The 24,000-nt window shown below is 40.6% G+C and overlaps 1 protein-coding gene across 3 annotated transcripts in view; it reads right to left on the bottom strand.

Moving 5' to 3' along the window:
• Window positions 1-24,000, bottom strand: part of ITGA9 (integrin subunit alpha 9) — a 5,160,704-nt gene that overhangs the window by 4,756,429 nt on the left and 380,275 nt on the right. For all 3 annotated transcript variants that reach the window (XM_044065011.1, XM_044065010.1, XM_044065009.1), the window contains exon 4: window positions 580-703. In XM_044065011.1, the coding sequence (XP_043920946.1) occupies window positions 580-703 (124 nt within the window). The remainder of the gene's footprint in view (window positions 1-579; window positions 704-24,000) is intronic.

Genomic DNA, 24,000 nt, shown 5'->3' with positions numbered 1-24,000 from the left:
TCAGCCTAACATGGTAATTTATGCCTAACATGGTAATTTAAGGTTCTAGATGGTAGGCTAATGGACAGTATATCACTTCTATAAAGCAACACTTTGGTTACTTTGCAAAATCAGAAAATTTGAAGGAGAAAGAACATGATCAAATGCTTAAAAGGAATTAAAACAAATTTCCCAAGACCCTCACTCCAAAGAACAGGGCCTCTCAGAGTATGATGATGACAGAAATGAAACGCTTGCAAATGACCTATTTGTTTATTTACACTTTGTTGATCGGGTTAGTCCCACCATGCCAGTGGCCTCTTCTTGGGGACACCCGAGGTGGTATTTACACTGGCTAGGAATAATTTGGCCAGGGAGCTTCCCATATGTTTTGATAACTGGCATGGGATCACTTACGTCCACCTGAGCTACCATCAACTCATGCAGATGGGGCAACAGTTTAACATCTCATCTAAAGAATGGAAATGATGATGGGAGGAGGGGTGGATCTTCCAATCGAAAAGTATCAAATTTATTTCAAAACAAACTCCTTATAATCTGAGACATCACAGCATCACAAAAAAACAGAAATGGTTTTACCTTCATAACAAGGGATTAGCTTCCTGACACTGGCTTGCAGGTTTGGTGAAAGTATTAAACAAAATCCATGGGGAAGAATGACCTCAGCTTCATAATAGATATTCTTCCAGCGATGTGCACAAGCCTGCAAAAAGAACGTTACATCCAGTCACAATCCTGATTTTTTTTTTCCTCTCTTTTTCATCATATTCCTAATTTAATCCTAAAATGCCATACGCCAGTTACTCCATCTGCAACAATGTGTGTTGATAAAAAAAAACTCTTTTGACCTGAACTCTGGAGGAAAGAAATTGAGAGAGATGCATGCCCCCTCTCTCTCTCTCTCTCTCTCTCTCACACACACACACACACACACACAAATAAATTGATGTTTTTTTTATTATTCATTTTTTCACCTCACAAAATGCATCTTTTTTAAATCATGCTTAAAGAGGCTTAAGTACAATGGCAAGTCCTTTTTTCTAAAGTAACTTTTATTTTACTCTTGCTGGAAGCAAAGCTGCATTTAGCATAAAAAAATGTGGTGGTTTATTTTTCTTCAGCAATATTTCACAGCAGCTTAATATGCTACCATTAAACAGATTTGTTTTGTTTTTTTTTTAAACCAGGCTTTATCAACACATTAACTCCCTGTTGGAAAATATTTGTTCTCCAATTAGAGTAAAGATAAACATTTTGATCATCATCCAAAACAAAATAATACTAAACTGAAACATCTGGGATGTGACAGCAGGAAGGATGTCCCAACTGGAATATTTGACTCAATCACAAAATGTTACAAAAGATAATGATGATGCGAGCTTCTACTTGCAAGTCTAACAAATGAAAGCGTTACTGTGTAGTATTCAGCAGACTGCATTCATGTATGTTAACTCTTAGTTATGAAGAAAAATCAGTATAAAAGGAACTTGTTTCATAATAAGTTGGTTGCTTCAAAATACACTTGGGAAGAATATTAAGCAGATATATGTACTTATTATATTTTACTGAAAGTAGACAGCACTGCCTAGTGTATTAAAAGTGTGGTTCAGCAGGCCAGTGCCAGTTTACAAAACGTTTAACAGTCCATGTCCATTGCCAGCAAGGGAAGAAGCACTATGGATATTTTTTTTCTATTTTATTTTAATGTTTTTTATTTAAAATATATCCCTGATTTTAGACTTGCCCCTCATTATTTTCTTGACTTTGTCCCCAGTTGCTGTGCTAAAAGGGGGAGGGGGGGCTGTGTGCATGTCTCTCAATTATTTTTTTTTTTCTTCCACACAACATCCCTTGGTATGCTTTACTGTGGCCTTTGTGCATTTGTGTGAAACCTGAAATATGGTACTGTGGCTGTTATGATCGAGCTAGACAACCATTAATTTAGCTTTGCAGGACTAGTTCACATTTGTGTAAAGTAAATGAGAATACTGTAACCTATCTATATCATATTCAAACATGAAAATTCGGCCCATGTTTCTGGAATGTTCTTGTAAAATTTGTGGTTTTAGTATACTGTTGAGGATTGCTGTTAATAAACAATGACAGGCATTTGACTACATTTATTTCTCTTCTTTCTGGAAAAAAATGTTCAAGAGTGCAAATTAATTTATACTAGTTTACCAGGTTAGTGCACTGATCTCAATGGAGCACTTACAGACATAGCCTGGATGAAAAAGATCACATAAGAAAAAAAATTACAGATACAAGGGAATGCATATTTATAGATGCAAGAATCACTACATTATTTATTTTATGAAGTAATTTGTAATGTTAAAACATGGATGGAAAAATGGAATCATGTTTAGAAGAGATTTATGGATAAGATGTAGCCATAATGATTATCTCAGGGACATCAGGATGTCATTATATAGACAGGTGTGAAGACATTAGAAGAGTTGAGTGGGAAAAGTTGCAGGAAAGGATACTACGGGGAGGAGACAGAGGCATGTAAAGGGAAGAGCAGTAGAAAGGAGAGGAAGTGTGACAGATGCAAAGAGAAAAGTGAGGTAAGATGAGTAAATGAGGATATGACAAGATAAGGAAGGATGAAATAGAGATAAAGTAGTATGACTGAGTCTTAGTGTAATATGACCTATGTGAATGCAGATACATTTAGTTTGGATGAAGAGGTATTCCTTGATTTTTTTGTCTTAAGTCCAAGTACTTTGGGAAGTCTCTGATTGAGAAAGGAATACAGTCCCTTAGTTTAAGTGCTAGGATGGAGAATGCATGGTCAGTGCAATGAAGTTAAGTTTTTGAAGTAGGTACACAGTGGATTGAGAATGAACTACCCCTGAGATTGTATGTGGGGGAGTTTGGCCTAGAGTTTATGAGTGAGAGGGGAAGGTGTCTCAGGAGAAAGAGCTATGTGAATTAGTGATCCAAGTAGGAGGCTGGCTCTCAGAAGTACTGGGAGCCATTTGGCTTTGGTGAGAGTTGGACAGTGGTGTTTTTTAATGGGGGAGTTAACGGGCAGACTTTATTGAAGATGGTCTGTAAGGTGGTGGCATTTTTCATTGAGGCTGCAGCTATTATGGATAGTCCATATATTCAAGCTGCAAATAGTTTTCCTTTACCTATGGCAGCTTTGGCGGACTTGGATAGGAAAGGTGATAGTTTGTTTGCCTAGAGTTGTGGTATGTTGATCATATTGCATGAGTTCTGAATGTCTAGTTGAAAATTAAGAGATTGACCTAGCCAAATACCAAGGTATTTCGAGGATGTGTTACTTTCAATGGTGGCATTGTTAACATCTACAATATTAAGGAATCTGGTTGCTTTGCCTATTTTTGGTTGGTTCCAAATAGTATTACTTTTGTTTTTGAAGGGTTGAGTAAAAGTTTCTGGCCTACAAGTCACTGGTTGAGTGTTTGCGTGTCATTTTGGAGCAGAGTTTGAATAAGAGTGGAATTTGTTTCGCTAGTAGAAGACAATCTTATCTACATAAAGAATTACAGGTATCTGAGGGTGATCAGATGGGAGTTGTTGAATAAATATGGAAAATAGCAGAAGAGCTAAAGTGGAAACCCAAGGGACTTCTTCCAAAGTAGAGTTGTTTCAGAAGTTGTGCTGCCCACTCTCACACAATCTATTTGTGAGAAAATGCACAAACCAAGGATTTGAACCATCACTAATGCCTATTTTCATAAGTTTGTCAAATAAGTTATGGTCAATTGCATCAAATGTTTTGTGAGGTCAGTGAAAACAGCTCCTGTCTGGTTGCCTTTGTAGAGAGCTGTTTTGTGCTGCGTACAGAATAGAATCCATGTTGCTTCCTGGATAGACAGTGATACTGAAGTAAATAAACAGTAATTTGGTTATAGGTCATTTTTTTTCTAGTATTTTACCTGAAGTATGAAGTACTGAGATAGGCCAGTATTGTGAAGTAGTAGTTGACTTGGGTAATTTTGGAATGGGGTGACTATTGTTGTTTTCCATATATGAGGCATAATCTTATTAGTTATTAGAGGTTGTATGTGTGTGGGTGTGGGAGATGAAGTCCTTACAAAGGTGAATGGACCAAGGGGCTAGTTTACTAAGAATGAGAGTGTATATATTTGAATATGGTCTATTTGTGTTTGTCTCTTTGGTTCTAATATTTTTTGAAGTGGACCCCAGGATCCTGAGAATCTCTCTGGCTGATGTCTTTGATATGTGAAGTTCAGGAACGTTTCCAGAAAGAAATCCCTCTCTCTGCCTGTGTCAAAATGCTTTTTGTCTATAAGACAGCCAAGAAAGACAATCCTTTATGATGGGGTCAAGGAGGATTCCTAAACATTTATCCAGAACCCGAAACTGGTCAAGAGAAAACAAACTCATTGTAATGACTCAACATCTGGGAAAAAGGCTCTGTAAAGATGAACAAGTCATATAAATAAGGAAATGTGTGAATGCCAATTGCTCTACAATATGCTATGACTGGAGCTTGACACATTGTAAACACCCTCTGAAGCTGGAGATAACCCAGAGAATAATGTAGAAAACTGATAATGTGACCCAGACGCAGAAAACTAAGTTTTTAGCTAAAGGAATGTGATGGTGTTTACCTTTTAGAGCTAATGTTACCATAAACCTTCCAGGGGAATGAAGTGTAAAAAGTGTACAGACCCTTGTTAAAATGTCAGGTTGTTCTGGCATAAAAAATGAGATCACAATAAATAATTTCAAAACTTTTCCCACCTTTAATGTGACCTATAACCTGTACAATTCAATTGAAAAACAAACAAATCTGTTACGGAAAAAATAAAAAACGTACAAAATATAAAAAAATAAAAACGTACAGTAAGCTGGTCGCATAAGTGTGCACACCCTTAAACTAATACTTTGTTGAAGCACCTTTTGATTTTGATTTAATGACAGCAATCAGTCTTCTTGGGTAAGAGTCTATCAGCATGGCACATCTTGACTTGCCAATATTTGCCACTCTTCCTTGCAAAAGTGTTACAAATCCGTCAGACTGCCAGGGCAACTCGTGCACAGCCCTCTTCAGGTCACCCCATAGATTTTCTATTGAATTTAGGTCTGGGCTCTGGCTGGGCCATTCCAAAACATTTTTTCTGGTGAAGTCATTCTTTTGTTGATTTGGATGTATGCTTGGGGTCATTATCATGTTGAAAGATGAAATTCCTCTATTTTCAACTTTCTAGCAGATGCCTGAAGGTTTTGGGCCAAAAGTGACTGATATTGGGAACTGTTCATAATTACCTCCACCTTGAATAAAGCCCCAGTTCCAGCTGAAGAAAAAGCGACCCCAAAGCATGATACTGCCACCATGCTAAACTGTGGGGATGGTGTTCTTTTGTTGATGTGAAGTGTTGTTTTTGCGCTGAATGTACTTTTTGGAATTGTGGCCAAAAAGTTCAACCTTGGTCTCATCAGAACATAAATTTTCCCACATGTTTTGAGGGGAATTGCTGTATTGTTTTGCAAATTTTATCTGGCCTGGAAGTTTTTCTGGGTAAGAAAAGGCTTCAGTCTTGCAACCCCCTGGACATATGGAGAATATGGGAGATTGTTGTCACATGTACTACACAACCAGTACTTGCCAGAAATTCCTGCAGCTCCTTCAGTGTTGCTGTAGGTCTCTTGGCAGCCTCTCGGACCAGTTTTCATCTCGTCTTTTCATCAATTTTGGAGGGACATCCAGTTCTTTGCAAAATCACTGTTATCCCACATTTTCTCCACTTTTTGATGACTGTCTTCAGTGTTTCATGGTAAATCCAATGCTGAGGAAATTTTTTGTACCCTTCTCCTGACTGATACCTTTGAACAATGAGATAATTTTGATGCTTTATAAGCTATCTGCGAACCATGGCTTTTACTGTAGAAGGCAACTGAGTAAATATCAAGAAAATCCTACTAGGACAGCTGAACTTTATTTGTGGTTAATCAGAGTCTCCTTAATTGATGGCAGGTATGTACCCAAGACTGAATGCTGTAAGTAAATCAAAAGGTGCTTCAACAAAGTATTAGTTTAAGGGTGTGCACACTTATGCAACCAGCTTATTGTATGTTTTTTTTATTTTTTCCCCCAACAGATTTGTTTGTTTTCAACTGAATTGTACAGGTTATAGGTCACATTAAAAGTGGGAAAAGTTTTGAAATGATTTATTGTAGTCTCATTTTTTTATATTTGTTTATACCTAACTGCTTAGTGCACACTGCAGTGTTTAGGATAAACCTCTTTTTTTTCATCTTACCTTTAAGCATCTATTGCAAGACCACCAGTTATTGCAGAGCACACCTTCTGCCTCTCAGTAGTCATCTTGGGATTAGTGCTTCTGTTTCCTCCTGGTGAGAGAAGGAGTACAGGGACATTACTTCCTGGGGATTGCTGATCACCAGAATGCCTAATAACTGCTTTACAGGAGACAGCTTGGAATTTGTGCTTATAGTCTGATCCTGGTGAGAGAAGGTGCAGAGTGCATTGATCGCTGACTGTTTCTGGTTGAATAGTGAGTGTGTGTGCTTAACGCACCTGATCAGTCTGGTTGTTATTTGAGGCATCTATCAGAAAAAGGCTACAAGCCTAGAGACCCTTGCATCATCCGGGACAAAACTGTGGATCACCAAACAGGCTGTGGCTTGCTTCTCTTCTTGGGATTGGTGCTAACATTTTGCTTCTGGTGAGAGGATAAGCAAAGGAGTATTGTATCCCAACAGAGTGAAGCTGTGCCGAGACCAGCATTAGTAGTAGCCATGCAGTAGCCATTCATGCAACTCCCCTCTTTTCATCATTCTAGACAAGCTAATTCTTTGTTTTCAGTAAGTGCTGCTTGATTTGTTTCTAACTTCAGAATATCTGCCTAAATACTTCATTCTTAAAATTTCAGGGTCTACGTATTAGTTTCCCCAAAAGTGCTTGACAGTGCTCTGTACAGACTAAGACACCTTGCATGACATTCTTCCTTAAAAGCACAACTGACATTTTTCCAATAACTAATTGCACACAGGACAACTAGTTTGCAGTGACAAGCAATGAACACACAACTAGATACACCTGACAGTGATTGATATTCTCACTCCAACTGTCTAATCAATAAAAAAAAGTCTCTGTTGCCATGGAAATTAACTTTCCTACTGTCTCCGTTACCAGCTTGATGGATATGGGTGTCCTGAGGCAATGTAGAAATTGCCTCATGTTTACTGACAACCAGTTAATTCTCAAGCAAACTGATATTGTATGTGAGAGATGTATTTACACAATGTCACTGGAGGCAAAGCTCTCATATAAAGGTACTCCTAATGTCAATAAAGTTGTCAGCAGTACACGTTGCACCCATCACACACAATTCAAAGCAGATATACAGATTCTCATATGCTGAAGCACTTACATGTAACCTTCCTAAACCACAAAGACCTCTAAGATGAAGTGTACATAAATACCCTCAACAGCCCCAAATGTGCTCTTTCAAAACAACACCCACATCAACACAGAGCTACATCTCATGGAGTCTGTACCTCTAAGGCCATAAGGCAAGTCACCACACAATCCAACATTCTAGTCACTGGAGACTCCATCATGAGACACACTGATGTACCTCTCACCGGGCTGAGTAAAGAGAAGGTTACGGTCAGTTGCTTATCAGGGGCTAGGATCCACCACATTAAGCATGCACTCAGGTCACTGGACCACAATTACCTATATGACTCAGTCATAGTCCATGTGGGAGTAAATGACCTGAGAGATACCTCCCTAGACTATATGAAGAGAGTCATCATGGCACTCTCAGAATGTGTGTCTTAGGCTGGTATGAACCAAGCATTGAGCAGTATTTTACCTTCTCCAAGGATGATGCCACAATACAAACAAAACATGATTGACTTTAATAATTGGCTTAGTTTCTGGTGTCATTCTAAGGGGGTGCATTATTTGTCAGCATGGAAGGAGATGGACAACAGGCCATGCTGCTTTGGCAGGGATGTTCTGGAACATTCCCCTCTAGGCTTCCAAATATTAGCTAAAAAGTACAGTTTTGTACCTACCATAAATGTAGATGTTCGAGTGTTCACCCTGCTGCAGTCATCACACTTGGGTTATCCTGTCATCAGGCGGTCCCGCAGTCGGTCGGAATTCCAAAGTCTTGGTCCGGCGTCAGTTGCTGTCACCTCTTCCCTGACATCAGTGAGCCAGGGGTATATATAATGCAACCAATGCCATTTTCTTCAGTTTTTCTTGCCCCAGATGTCAGGTGCCCCCAAAAAGGTGGTCAGAAATTAGTACCAAAAGGAGTAACCACAGCACAAACAAAATCCCTTCACCTATAAGCAAATACATCAGTAAGGCATAGAAGAGATTTAGCCAGTAGATCAAAGGGGATGGAGGGGGGGTAACCTGGACTGCAGCAGGGTGAACACTCGAACATCTACATTTATGGTAGGTACAAAACTGTACTATGTTCATTGTGTTACCCTGCTGCAGTCATCACACTTGGGTTGAATCCCAAAGCTAAGGTAGGGGGGAGGTGGTATATAGGGTTAGTGGAGACTATAAGGCCGTGCAGAACTGCAGTGGCGAAGCCCGCCCTGGACTTGAGTAAAGAGGTAAGTGATAGTGTTTGGTAAAGGTGTGTACTGAACTCCAAGTTGCAGCTTCTAAAATTTCCTTGGTTGGAACCCCCCTGAGAAAGGCTGTAGAGGTAGCTGTTGCCCTGGTAGAGTGGGATCTAATGGTAGCAGGAACTGGTTTCCCATGATGGGTATAGCAAAAACGTATGCAATGACCTATCCATTTAGAAATGGTTTGCTTTGATATAGCCTTCCCTTGAGAAGCTGTAGCATAGGATACAAAGAGCTGGTCAGATTTTCTGAAAGCCTTAGTTTTGTCCAAATAGTAACAAAGCTGCCTGTGAATGTCCAAGGAATGCAGGAGTCTCTCACCTTTGTTCTGTGGATTGGGGAAGAAGGTGGGTAAGTGGATGGTTTGATTTAAAGCTACACTGGAAACCACCTTAGGCATAAAGGAAGGATTAGTTTGTAGAGAAACTCTGTCTTGATGAAAAATGAGGAAAGGTTCCACTGCCATTAGTGCCTGTAGCTCTGAGACTCTTCTAGCTGAAGTTATTGCTAGGAGCAGGGCAGTCTTCCATGATAGGAACTGTAGATCTGCAGAGAAAGCTGGTTCAAAGGGAGGTAGCGTTAGTTTTCCGGAACAAAATTGAGGTCCCATGTTGGTGTAGGAGCTCTCCTGGGTGGTCTAATGTTTTTTGCCCCTCTGAGGAACTGCCTTAGAAGAGGATGTGAAAATAAAGGTGGATCCGTGTTGTAGTGAGCTGAACTAGCCGAAGCATGGATTTTAATTGAGGAAAAGGAAAGTCCTTTGTGCAACATCTCAGCTAAATACTGTAGAATGTGAGGCTAAATTGTGTCTTGGCCTTTAGCTTGGTTCCAGGCACAAAACCTTTTCCATTTGTCCGAATAAGCCTTCCTGGTGCTTGGCCTCCTGGCTTCCTGAATAACATCCAGAACTGCTTGTGAAAGAGGTGCTGGTTGGATGTTTAGATGATTTGCCATGCAGCCAGATTTAGTCTTGAGCTGGCTGTGAAGAATCTGATTGTTTTGTTGTGTGAGCAAATGGGGGATTTGAGGCAATATCCATGGTGGGCTGTGGGACATATTTTTCAATAGCAGATACCAGTGCTGGCGTGGCCAGTCTGGGGCTACGAGAATCAGTCGTGGTCTCTCCTTTTTGACTTTCAAAAAAACCTTTGTGAGGAGAGGCAATGGAGGGAAGGCATATACTGTCAGGTTTTTCCAACTGAAAGAGAAAGAGTCCACTTTCCAAGCTTGATGGTGAGATGTCCTTGTACAAAATTTTGCCAGTTGATAGTTTTGAGGACTGGCAAACAGGTCTATGTCTGGAAGGCCCCATTTTTGAGTTATCATTGCAAATATTTGTGGATCTAGTTTCCACTCATGGGGATCCTTGATGTTTCTGCTGAGGTCGTCTGCCAATGTGTTCTTCTGTCCTGGCAGGAATTGAGCTTGTAACTGGACTCGGTAGGCCAGAGCTGTGTCCCATAAGGTCATCGCTTGCCTGCATAGAGGGTAAGAATGTGTACCCCCTTGTTTATGTACCACATTACTGTGGTGTTGTCCGTCTTTATTGCACGTTGCCGTGGCTGTAGTAGATCCTTGAAGGCTGTCAGAGCTTTCTGTACAGTTAGCATCTCTTTTTGGTTTATGTGCGGTTTTCTTTGTTCTGCAGTCCATAGGCCTTGAATGCATTGCCCTGCCATGTGTGCCCCTCAGGCATAGTCTGAATCATCTGTTGTGATAGTTTGTCTGGCTGGGGGCAAGGTGAAAGGCTGACCCTTGTTGAGGTGACATGCCTGTGACCACCATAGAAATTCCTGTTGTAGGCAGGGAATGAGAGATATTATTGTGTCCAAGCTGTGGCTGTGTTGAGACCATACGCTTTTTAGGTACCACTGTAATTTCCTCATATGCAGCTTTGCAAATGGTATTATTAGTATGCAAGATGCCATGAAGCCCAAAGCCTGCAGAATTTTTCTTGCAGTTAATTGGGTCTTTGTTGCCATTGTCTTGAAATATTGAGTCAGTTATAGTTGCTTGTCCAGCGTAAGATAAGCCTTCTGAGCCACTGTATTCAAGCTGGCACCCAGGAATGTCATTTTTTGTGAGGGTACTAGTTTTGACTTCTTTTCGTTTACTGTGTACCCCAGGCAGTTTAGTAGATGTTTTATAAAGGCCAGATGATGTAAGAGAATGTCTTTGCTTTCTGCTTGGATGAGGCAGTCATCCAGGTATGGATATATTTGAATTCCTCTTTGGCTGCAGTATGCAATTACTGGTGCCAGGCATTTTGTGAAAACTCTGGGCACATTAGGTAAGCCAAAGGGCAGTGCAGAGAATTGGTAATGGGTTGAACCTGCAATGAAATGGAGGTATCTTCTGCAACTTTGTCTGATAGGGACATGCAGGTATGCCTCCTTGAGGTCCAACGTAACTAGCCATGGTTCCTTGCCCAACATGGGAAGTAGCTGCTGTAGTGTTAGCATCTTGAATTTGGGTACTTGTAAGTGTTTAGAACTGAAAGGTCCAGAATTGGGCTCCAGGCATTGTCCTTTATGGGCACTAGAAAGAGTCTTGAGTAAAATCCTTGGCCTTGCTCTCGAGTAGGTACCAGTTGAATGGCTCTCATGTCCATGAGAGCTGTAATTTGCTTTTGTGCCTCTGCCCATTGATTTTGTGGCAGGTTTGGCATTCCTCTTTTCATTGGCAAGGTGTGAAAGTGGAATCTGTATCCTCGTAAAATTATGTCTAGGACCCATTTGTCCTTTGTGACAATGTGCCAGTTATCTGAAAAAAGTGCGAGTGTTCCCCCCAAGGGGGCTGCCAAGACAGTATTGCTTGGCCAGATGAGGTGCAAGTCATTGAGTTTGCCTTCTGGTGGTTTGTGACCTGTCTTCTCCTCCCTTCTGTGTTATAGAGCCCCATTGGTGAGGTTTATACTGGGCTTGTGGTTGTCCTCTGCCTCTTGGGGGTCTGTATTTACACCTCTGTGGTCTGTCAGTGACTGGAAAGGACCAATTTTTTGTTGGCCAGTTTCTGCTGAAGCGAGGGGGTTGTACTTGTAGGAAATCTTTGACTGTCTGCATAGATTTTGCCTCATCTTCCATTTTCTTTAAAACTTCTGCTTTAATTCCAAAAAGAACATCCTGCTGTAAGGGAGCATCTAGTAGTTTTGCTTTAACATGATCAGGCAGAGTTTGTTCCTTTAACCAAGCATGCCTATGTATAACAGACCCAGTGACAGCTGCTCTGCAGGAGGCCTCCAAAGAATCAAACCCACATTGTAAGGTATGTTTGCCCATCTGCTCAGTGGTGTGCAACAGATCCTGTACTTCTTTCAATTCAGATTGTTGAGGGAGAGAGGTTATTCTTTGCTTTAACTGAGAGATTAGAAGTCGCTGATACTTAAGCATGTGAAATTGACAATTTAGTGGCCTCATAGCTAGTGTGGCTGAGGTATAAACCTTTTCCCCCCACCTGTCTAGTGCTCTGGAATCCCTCTCAGAAGGTACTGGGTTTTTAGCCATAGAAGCCTTAGCCCCCTTGGGACCCTGTGAGATAGTCTCTGGGTCAGCTACAGGGCTTTTGTAAAGAAATTTGTGGGACTCGGGCACTCTATAGTATCTGTCTGGCTTAGCCGGAGCTGGAGGTAGAGAGTCTGGGTTGAAACTGGATTCTAAATAGACATCATCCACAATGTCCAAAACTGGTGGGATGGCAAGTGGTTTAAATTCTCTGAGCCTTTTCTTTGAATCAGAGTAGTCCTGACCTTCCCAGTGAAAATGTTCCCTCATAGTGTGTAAAGTTTCCCCAAAGGAGTAGTCTTCAGGAGGAGAAGCTGAGGGAATAGAGTCCTCAGCATCGGAATCTTCATAAGGAGAGAAGGCGTAGTCTTGGTCCTCAGAGGAGTCTGAAGAAATGGACATTTGCTCAGAGGATGCATAATCTTCCTCTTGTCTAGGCCTTTTGTCAGGAGGGGGCTAGGAACCCCTGATTAAATAAATCAAATCTTCAGCCATTTTAAGCATCTGTTTCTTAGGCATGGGGCCTTGAACAGCAGACTGAAGTGAAGCCCTTTTAGATTTAGAAGGAGTCTTCGACTTATAAAACGTTTTAATGGTGAGAGTAGTCGGTCTGAAAACGCCTTCAGAAACAGATGGTGTTTCTGAAGTACCGACGTCTTTTGTAGCAAAGTCGTCTGAAGGGCCTGAAGTAAAAGGCTGTCTCGGCCTGGTACATTCCATCAAAAATTTCCGTAGCGGTCTCGGGTTCCAGATCTGTGGTAGTTAGGGGCTGTGTCGGAGCCTCACTGAGGACCGGAGACCGGATCGGCCGAGGCCTCAGAATCTGGCTTAGGCCTGGGCTGTCTGTCCTTATCCCTGCATTTTTTGTGCACACCTGTAGTCGGTTGCTCCGACGGCATGGTGTAGTTTGATTTCGCATGACACTACTTCGGTAGGAAATTTAAGCGTTTTTTAATAGTACGCTTATTAAACCTAGCACAAAACCGACAAGAAGTGACATTGTGGGCCTAGGCAAGGTATGAAATAAGAATGAAAATCCTTATGAGGTATTTGCTTCCCACAAGAAATACAATTGTTAACTTTTTCTGACATCGGTCTGAAGCAAGAAAAGTTTCCCCAACGAGGTACTTAGCTTTATAGAAGACTTCGGTCTGAAATTCGAATTCGAAAATCTCAGGAGTCGGGCGACCGGCACTTGCGAACTGCTTCTGCTTCGGGCACCACGCGGCAAGAAAGACTGAAGAAAATGGCATTGGTTGCATTATATATACCCCTGGCACACTGACCTGACAGAGGCGACAGCAACCGACGCCGGACCAAGACTTTGGAATTCCGGCTGACTGCGGGACCGCCTGATGACAGGATAACCCAAGTGTGATGACTGCAGCAGGGTAACATGATGAACATCATCTTCCCCTATAGTGCCTTTTTTAGGCAATGCCGAACAAAGTACTTCTGACATAGCAAATCAAAATCAAGAAAATCTAAAGGTATTACTGCTCAATACTAGGAGTCTAAACAAAAGACTTCACTCCCTAGAAGCTCTCTTTACCCTAGAGAATGCCAATGTCTGTGCAGTCACTGAGACATGGTTTAATGCCGTGGAGAGCACATCAACAGTGCAAGGGTATAATGCCTTCCACACATTTAGGACAGCTACTTCACAGGCAGGGACTAAAGGTGGAGGTGTCTACTTACATCAAAAATAAATATACTTCAAGGCTATTCAAACAGGATAATGCACTTGAGCTGCTCCATGATCAAATTCCCATAGATAAAATCCAACACCACTTCCTTGCAAGCTATAAGTCCCCCTCTATGACCCAGGAAACCTATATCATGTATTTAAACTTATTAGAAACACTACCCATCCAACCCAACACCATATTTATGTGCGGCTTTAATTATTCCAGTATTAACTGGGAATCCTATACGACACCAAACATGCAGGCACAGAGATTCCTGGATTTTTTGAACACAAACTCCCTGGACCAGACAGTCACTACACCAACCAGGGGTACAACTATACTGGATTTGGCCCTCACTAATATGGGAGACTGCTGCACATCCCTTACTGTAATGCCTTCCCCGGTAAAGTCAAACCACATAAACCTGGACCCCCAGCTAAACCTGGAATATTCAGGAACTATTCTAAGACTAACCTCCTGCTATTAAGTGGGAACCTGGCAAAATTGCAAGCCCCCATAAACCCTGAGAACACTTCTGCCTATGCAGAAATGTTCAGAGAAACCCTGTACAAGCATGTTAATAGCTGCACAGAGGTATCTGTACCCACCAGGAAGAAGTGCATAACTAACTCAGAAAACAAACCACCCTGCTGAAATCACAAAATCATCTATAACAGGAGGAAGAAAATCATAACAAAAATTAGGAGGTGCAGCACCCAGCAGGATAAAAGCACTCTCATCAAACTAAACAAACAACTCAGAGGGTAAATAAAGTCTACCACAGCCAAATGTGAGGTAAGTTTGGCCTCCTAGGCCAAGGATAACCACAAAGCATTATTCAGCTATATCCACAACCTCAAAGGCAATACACAGTTGTGTGCAGAGCTCATTGTAAATGTGGCCACCTGTACTGAGCCAGAAGGTATAGCAAACCTCCTAGCTGATAAATTCAGCTTCAGCTTTACTCCTCTCTCCCCTCAACCTTCCCTCAGGTAATATCATCAAATACACCTCTCCCCCTACCATCACTAGGGAACTGGTCCTTAATGCTCTCTCTAAGACCAAGAACACTGCACTAGCCAATATCCCAGGATGCCTTCTAAACAGCAAGAAACATGACCCATAAGGGCCTCTGGAATTAACTGTAGCCTCCAAACATGCTTTGTTCCTCATGAATGGAGAAAGCCAACAGTCACCCTCTGCACAAAGGTGGGCCAGCTATACAGACTCATAAGTCTCACTAGTCTTATATGTAAAGCTATGGAAAGAATTATCATTGAGATGATCAATAGAGCTATAGTTAACCTCCAGACACTGGACCCAACCTAGTTTGGATTTGTCAAGGGCAGATCATGCCTACTTAATCTGGCAGACTTCTTTGAGAAGGTCACCAAAGCAATGGATGAGGGCAAAAATGTTCACACTGCCTACCTTGACCTGGCCAAGGCATATGACACAATACTCCAATCGGGCATTGTTGACAAACTCAAGAGATTAGGTACAAACCCATATGTCACCCAGTGGATAGCCAACTGGCTCACAGACAGGATCCAGGAAGTTAGAATTGGTCAGTCCTTGGACCGCTCCTTTATGGCATTTACTTGTCAATAGCCAAGGCCAATGTCAGTGGTCTCTGACTGACTAAATTTGCAGATAACTGCAAATTAGGAGCAGTCATTGAATCTCATACGGACACAAATGTTCTACACGAGGGTCTGACACAGACAAGCAACTGGTGTCAGAGCCATAGACTAAAACTAAATGCCAAGAAATGCATAATAGTATCCTTTGGGAAGTCATCCATCCCTGGTAACTATCACATTGACAACACACCCCCTAGAGTTGACCCAGTAGTCAGGGACTTAGGGACACACACATATAGTAATCTAGCCTTTGATCATTACGTGTCTACAGTGGTGAGGAAATCATTCTATGTTGTGCAACTAATAACAAAGTTATGGCATCTAAGTCCAAGGAAGTCATTCCACTGTATTCGCTATTCATCAGATATATCATTGAGTACAATGCCCCCTTTGGTATGTAACTAACCAGGTATATCCAACAATTGGAATATCCACAGAGATACCTCACTAAACAATACAGGGTGTTAAGTAATATTTGAAGTTTTCTTTTACTTATGATAGCAACAATATTAATTATTTAGACATCCAGTTGAGTAAAAATTATGAGTCTGGTTTGTTTAGATCAAATATATATATAAAAACCCACCTTCTCAAATGCCTACTTGCATTACAGCAGCTGGTATCCTAAGTATCAAAAGAAGGTGGTTGTCAAAGGACAGCTGGTCAGATTAACCAGGATGGTTACAGAATTTGAAAGGTTTTGTAAAGAATGTGATGTATTGCTAGATATATTTGGAAGGAGGGGATATCCAAGGCCTTTTTTGTTAGCAATTAAAAATGAAGTTGTTTGCAAAAGAGCCCAAGGTTTTTACACTCCATTACTTGGGTATGAAACGGTGGATGGAAATAACACGGTGGGGAGAGATGTAGATGGTCAGTCTCTGACAGTGGTTGGTGACATAGTGGGGTCGGACAATAGAAAATCCTTTATTTCTACCTTCTCTCTGAACAGTTATGCAATTGGTAACATCATTAAGAATAATTGGCTATTTTTGCTATGGACAGTCAATTGCCAAAATTTTAGGTAGTGCCCCTTGAATAGTGTTTAAGAAAGACACATTAAAACAAGCTGACTTTGGATTCCTAAAAACAAAGGTGGCTAACTTCATGGCACCCATACCAATGGAAAATAGCTACATGACTGCCACAATATACACCAATGCACTGTACGAACATGTACACAAATGCATGGAACTAGCCATACCCAACAGAACCAAGACGGTCTCCTCCAAAAAAAGGAAGCCAATCTGGTGGTCACCTGCCATTAATAAACTCTACAACAGATGGAATGAACTGTTGCAGAAAAAGGTGAAGTCCCAAGACTAGAAAAATTCCCTTATTAGCCTCAACAAAAAGTTGAGATCCCTCATCAAAACCTCTAAATTCAGCTATGAAGGCAGAATTGTGGCAGACACTAAAAACAATAACAAAGTCTTCTATAGCTATATCAAGAACCTCCACGGCAATACCCAGATTTGCTCTGAGATACTGCACTATGGTACCTCCTATACTCAGCCAACAGATATTTCCAACATACTGGCTGACAGATTCAGTGCCAACTTTACCCCTGTCTCCCCCCCCTAAAGGAGCAATCACAATACCAGAAGAATGCCAGGCACCCAGCATTACTGCAGCACAGGTTAAACCTGCATTATCCAAGGCCAAGAATACAGCTTCCATGGGACCCGATAATATCCCTGGCTGTATTCCACATGAACTACAAAATGAACTGGCACCACATCTGTGTGCCCTGTTCAGCCAAAGGCTCATCTCAGGCTTTGTCCCTACTGAATGGTGCACTGCTACAGTCATCCCTCTCCATAAAAGGGGAGCGATTACAGACCCTGGGAATTATTGCCCCAATGAGTCTGATATGTAAAGCTAAGGAGCACATCATCATGGACCTGATTAAGAAAGATATAGGAACTCTCCAAACTCTAAACCCCACACAATTTGGCTTTGTGAAAGGGAGACCATGCATGCTCAATCTGGTTGACTTCTTTGAGTCAGTCACCAAGGCTGTGGAGAAAGTAAAGGCAGTGCATACAGCCTACCTTGACCTGGCCAAGGCCTTTGATACCAGTCCTCACTCGGGAATTGTTGATAAACTCACCAAACTAGGCATCAGTCCCTACATCACCAGGTGGGTTGCAAATTGGCTCACAGATAGAACATACGGTGCGAAAGTAGCGGACTCAAAGTCAGACTGCTGACCAGTCACAAGTGGAGTCCCACAGGGATCGGTCCCGGGTCCCCTCCTGTTCGGCATCTACTTCTCAGAAGTCCAGGCAACACAACGGGACTCTGGCTGACCAAGTTCACAGATGACTGCAAGCTGGAAGCCATTATTAACTCCCCAAGTGATGCAGACATCCTACATAAAGGCCTCACAGAGACCAATGACTGGTGTCGAAACCATGGCCTTAAGCTTAACGCCAAAAACTTGAGTCATCCCCTTTGGTAAAAACTCAGTTCTCACTAATTACCACATCGATGTGAGCCCACTGAACACTAAAGGCATTATAACAGATTGGGGACGCAGGTTGACAGCAACCTCTCCTTCAACCACCACATTGCCACTGTGGTTAAAATGTCCTTCTATGTGGCACATCTCATTACCAAGAGTTTTACATCCAGGAAGAATGAGGTCATCATCTCTCTCTACTCTTCCCTCATTAGACCAATCATCAAGTATAATGTCCCATTTGGCATGCAACTCACTAGACACCTGCAACAGCTGGAAAGGCCACAAAAGTACCTCATGAAGAGGATCCTAGGCCTTAAATGCATGCCGTACATGGACAGACTCAAAAAACGTCAGCTTTTCGCTGTCTCATATCATCTATTAAGAGACAATCTCTGCTAGACCTACAAAGCCATGTCTGACCCAGCTCTGTTAGAAATGCTACATCCCTCATCACATGCTCTAGAGACCTCAACATCATTACCACAAACAACAGAACATGCTGGAGGGACAGGTTCCTCACCCAGAGATTGCCCATGCTCTGGAATAGACTTTCCATACATGTCAAGCAGAGTACCTCACTGACCCTCCAAGGGAAATCTTGATGAGTGGATGGGTAATAAAAAGTTTACTCTGGGGATCACTCCAGTGTGTCTACTTGATAGAGGCATAGGAAACTAAAGTCAGGTGGCATGATGCCAGAGCACTTCTATGGGCTAGGCTTGTAAAGACTTCATGGCCATTAGCCTAGTACACACCTATGAACCTAAATATTAGAAAGTACAAATAAAACATCAGTTAATAGCAAAATGGGTATGATAAAGTGTGGGAGGTGTAGGCAGTGCCCATATCTATTGACTATTGATTGTTTATTTATTAATGGTGTTGAATACAAAGTTTGAGGTAATTTTTCATGTGATTCACACCAACTGGTATGTGGCAAGTTGTGGTACATGTCCAGTATTTTATGTTGAGAAAACCTTGAGAAAACTCAAGGAGAGTATATGAACATTTGGTAGACATTAAAAAATGTAGGAATAATACATTATATAAGCATATACTTGAGTACCCTGGGCATGATTTTAAATTTGTAGTAATTGAGCAAGTTAAGAGTGATTTGAGGGGATATATCACTGCAGACCACTTGGATAAATGTGAATTAAAATGGCAAATAATGTTAAATGCCACCAACTGTCTAGGAATCAATAACTCGATATCTATTAGTTGTTTGTTAAAGAATTTAGAGGTATAATGTTTTTAATATTTCATGACTTTTACATATTCTAAGTGTGTTTTGTATATAATTAAATTATTTAATAGACTTATTAACTAATTAGACAAGTCACATGACTGTGAGCAGAAAATAAAATGTTGGGTTAGGATGAATGTTTGTTGTTATGAAGAAGTTTCTGACTGATGAAACGAAAGTGCTTAACCTGTCCATTTGTGCTTCATTTTATTAAACGTGTGTATCCTGGGCTCCTGTTGTGGTTGCTGTCCAGCTGCTTACATGGTGTATTTTTGCTGGAAGTTTAGTGTATTCTGTGTGGTCTTCTGGTTGGACTGCGTAATTAATATGTCCTATTCAGACTGCCTCAAGGTCCTACCCCTGTATTCTTTCTCCTACAGGCTTTTGAGGGGAGATCTATGCCTGGCATACAGGACATTGTCAGACCCCCCACTCTGATAGACCTCCTGCATATCCACAAAACAAACAGTACCAGAATTACCTGTTCTAAAGTCTTAAACCTTGCCAGTGATATAAATAGGACCTACTGGAGACATAGGTATGTAGCCCAGAGACTACCCCCATGTATGGAAAAGGCTTCCCATCCATGTGAAGCAGAGTTCCTCTCTAACCCAATTCAAGTGCAGTTTGGACAACTGGATGGGAAACAGGAAACGCATCCTTGGTTTGGCACCTGTACCTCTAATGGACACTGGTAACCTGTAAATGGATCATCTCCCAGGCTCATGCTTACACTTATCAAGGGTGGCAGAACTTGTCAACTATTTGGGATACATGGCTAGGCTTAAAAAGGCCCTTCTGGTTGTTAGCCAAGTAAACACCTATGAACCTATCATTGTGGTCTTTATGGGGAATTTGTCTCCCACACTGACATTTCCCTTTCTTCGATGACATGTAACCCAGTAAACAATACAAGGAAACAAAAGTGAAAGACATTCAGACCGAAGTACGGCAACTAAGTTCTGATTTGAGAGTGTATATATATATATATATATATATATATATATATATATATATATATATATATATATATATATATATATATATATATATATATATCAATCACCTTATGCCCTACGGTGACACAGGGAGCATACACCTGATATATGATGCTCCCTAGGTAATAAAGACTATGGTATACTAGCCGGACATTGGTCTATCCTTGGCAGGAGATCCCAGAGGTAAGGACTACTGTAACAGTGATACAGGAGGACATCCTGTGTTCATAGGTTTACTTTTCAGGAAAAAGACTGATATTCAGAGATGTTTTACTTGGTGGGTTTAGGCCAATAAGGTGTAAATCCAAGACACTGTCACCTGTAAATAAAAGACTAAGCACCTGCACTGAGTTGTGGCTGCTCTGCATGTGGCAATATAACTAACTTCTTTTTATTTAAGTTTTTATTTAGCTTTTGTTAACAGGATTGTCGACTGGATTTAGTAAAAAAAAAAAAAAAAAAAAAAAAAATAGCTTTATAGAGGAGGCCCTGGGAGAAAAACTCCAACATACTACAAATATTTTTAAACAGACATTCAGTATTATACATGAACAGATATTAATATACACTAATAGAGCAGGAAATGTTAATGCTGCAGTTATGAGGTAGAGTATAAATCAGCTTAAGAAATAATTGTATATATGGCTATCATAAGGTTTATATTGGAGGTACTGAGGCTAAGCAATGTCACAAAACAATATATAGCTAGAGATAAAAGTTAAACTATTTGAGTAGTGGTGATGACTGGTTGCAGGGCATGAGATTCTGAAAGAAGAGAAAAAGGTTTGCCAATATGGCAAGCGGAAGATAATAGTGGCATTTATCTTGCATATGTACTGGAGAAGATCCATTGATTTAATTGAGTTTTCATTCTGAATTAATTTCAGTGACAGTGGGATGTTGTTCCCCAGTTTAGCTACAATGAATACAGAGATTCGCCTGCAGTAGTGGATGATTTGGTTATAGTCATTTTTTTACAGATAGTAAAATTCTAGTAGGTAGATAGTATTGTACTACGTTGATAAAGGCAAGGCAATTTTGTGGTTTACAGAGGTTTGTTTAGTATAGTTAGCTGAGTGATATGGCAGTTCTAATCAGTTTAAATTCTCAGATGTTTTATTATTACAGTTTACATGCAAGCTTGACTATTTTATTATAACACTGCTCAGGTTTGCATAGTTGTGTAACTTGAAAGTTAGTTAAGATTGGGGCAACACAGAGGACAGACAGCAGTAAAAACTTAGAGGTTCTACATCTTCTGGCTATGTCACTAAAGTAGGTTTTTACTCTGTATAATGTACCTAGTTTTTGATGAGTTTTTCCAACAATGTGTGATACATGGTGGTTGAATTTAAACTGGTCATCTCTGATGACATCCAGTAATTTTGTGTGGTTTACTTGTTCTCTCATGATTTTGTTGACAACAGATAGTGAATGGTGTTGTTTTGGTAGGGGATGTGTTTTAGAGTGAAGTCAGTAATTTATTTATTTTTTTAAGATTTACTACTTCTTCGTTCGGCTTTTCCAGGTTAGGAGTCATCACAGCGGATCACCTGTCCGCTCACGATTGGCAGTGGAGTTTTACAGTGTCGAGTTGCAAGCCCAATGCCCAACCTTCCACAGAAGGCACACACACGCACTCGCACCTAGGGCCAATTTAGAGTGCCCAATCCACCTGCAGCATGTCTTTGGGATGTGGGAGGAAACCGGAGGAAACCCATGCGACCACAGGGAGGACATGCAGACTCCGCACAGAAGGCACCCCAGCTGAGGATTGAACCAGAGAACCTCTTGCTGTGAGGCGACAATGCTAACCACTGCACCACCGTGGCCGCCCTTTTTTAAGATTTACTAATAGTTGTGAATTACTTGTCAGTGTGTTTTAAATCGATAAGGATTGTTTCTGCTTTTCTTTAATTTCTCCAAGACTTTTAGGTTTCTAGTACTATCATGGGAAGAGACCCTATTCCTAAGTCAAAGTATGATTAAAGTTCATGAAATTAGCATTGTTTCCAAGTTTGATGTTATCCAAAAGTGCCATTCACAGCACCTGCAATGTGCCCAGAATTGACTCCATCTGCCATTCATATGGAGTTACATGTATCGGTAACATATCTAAATATGACTGTAAATTCTTTTTTATGAGACCCACTATATCCTTCTTCCACATTGCCCTTCCCTGTACATAAGACACTGTAATCACTGGGTGTAGCAATTTCAGTTATCAATGCTACCTTTGTCTTCTTTTCATGGACTACTTTATCTGTTTTTCTCGCATTTATTTTTTAACTGTTGGTAATGTGTGATCGCATGAGATATAAACTTCATAACTGTCTATAATGCTTTCTGGCTCATGTTTCCAGTGCTTCTCAGCTACTTCAACAATATAATGTGTGCACAAACCCCAATGCAACAGCCTTGTCTCATTATTATGCCTTTTTAGTATACAGGTCTTCTACCATTAGTGTATCACACCCAGCAACAAGATGTGTGCATGTTTTCAATTCTGTTTTACAAAACCTACATTTGTCTGTTTCTCTGACATGTTCAATGGATTTTGTAAACCAACTTTGTAAGTAGTCCACTATCCTCGGCTGCCAATAATAACCTTTAGTCTTTTGGTTTAAATTCACCTCTCCTTAACCATTCCTGCATTAGTTTTTGTTTTCCTGTCTGACTGATTCAATATCTTTTGGGGGCAGTCAATCACCCCAAAACTTTAAGTTAGAACAGGAAGAGCAAATGTGTTTATATCAGACTTTGTTCCTAGATATCAGGTCTGTTTTCAGTATTAATTTTAGTCTTCTAAAATATTCCTTACTAAGTTTTATTCATATTTGTTCATATTTTATTGTTGATCCTTCATCAATTCCCAAATACTTATACACTCCCTCTTGCTCAATTTCTTTTACAACACATTCCTGTCAAAGACTCCTATTTTCTTAGTGCTGTAGCTTTCCTGCTTTAAATGTCACTTTTACACATTTATCAAGACCAAATGACATTCTTATATCATCTAAGAAAGTCTTGACTACTTGCAGTTGTGCTTTCGGTTCCTCGTCTGATGAACTATACAGTTTTAAATCATCCAAAAACAGAAGATAAGTCTTTACACTTTGTTGTATTTTAGAAGGCAAATTATAGCCATGACCTAAGCTGTTAAATAGGCAGCTTAATAGGTTAAAGGCAAGACAAAACAGCACCGGTGACAGAGTCACCCTGGAATATCCCCCTTTGAATTTTTATCCCCAGGATAACATGCACAGTGGTTTGCCACTGTTTCATGGTTACTGCAATGTAATCAATCAATGTAGGGTGTAACTTATACACTTGTAAGTACTCTTTTATGCATGAATGTGGGATGCTGTCAAATGCTTCGTTTGTGATCTATCTATGCCATACTTATATTCTTTCCCTTATTACAATTATCCATTATGTCTAACTACAAATGATCCTTTGTTCCCTATGACTTCCTTTTGTTACCCTTTACTCTATTGCCATGATTAAGTTTTCTAAATGACTATAAACTCAGTCAGCATCAATTCCAGTGTATAGTTTATACATCACTGGAAGGCAAGTTATTTGTCTATAGGATATCTTGTAGGTTTGCTCTTAAGTAGGAACATTATTTTTTTCTGTTGTTAACCAGGTTGGTGTCTGTTCAGGGTGTGCATATAAATAGTTCTTACTCCTAGCTAAATCTTTATTTAAATATGTTAATACTTTTAGCCAGAAGTTAGGTACTGCATCTGGGCCTGGGGGTTTCCAGTCAGGAGCTTTTCTTAATTTTATTTCAGTTTCTCTAGCCATTACTTCATCCCATTTCATATCCTATACAT

Source organism: Protopterus annectens, chromosome 3.part0 (genome assembly GCF_019279795.1).
Source record: "Protopterus annectens isolate FY-2018-M chromosome 3.part0, PAN1.0, whole genome shotgun sequence".
Taxonomy (NCBI): Eukaryota; Metazoa; Chordata; order Ceratodontiformes; family Protopteridae; genus Protopterus; species Protopterus annectens.
Note: the sequence above shows the minus strand (reverse complement) of the source record. Positions and strands in the feature narration are given on the sequence as shown.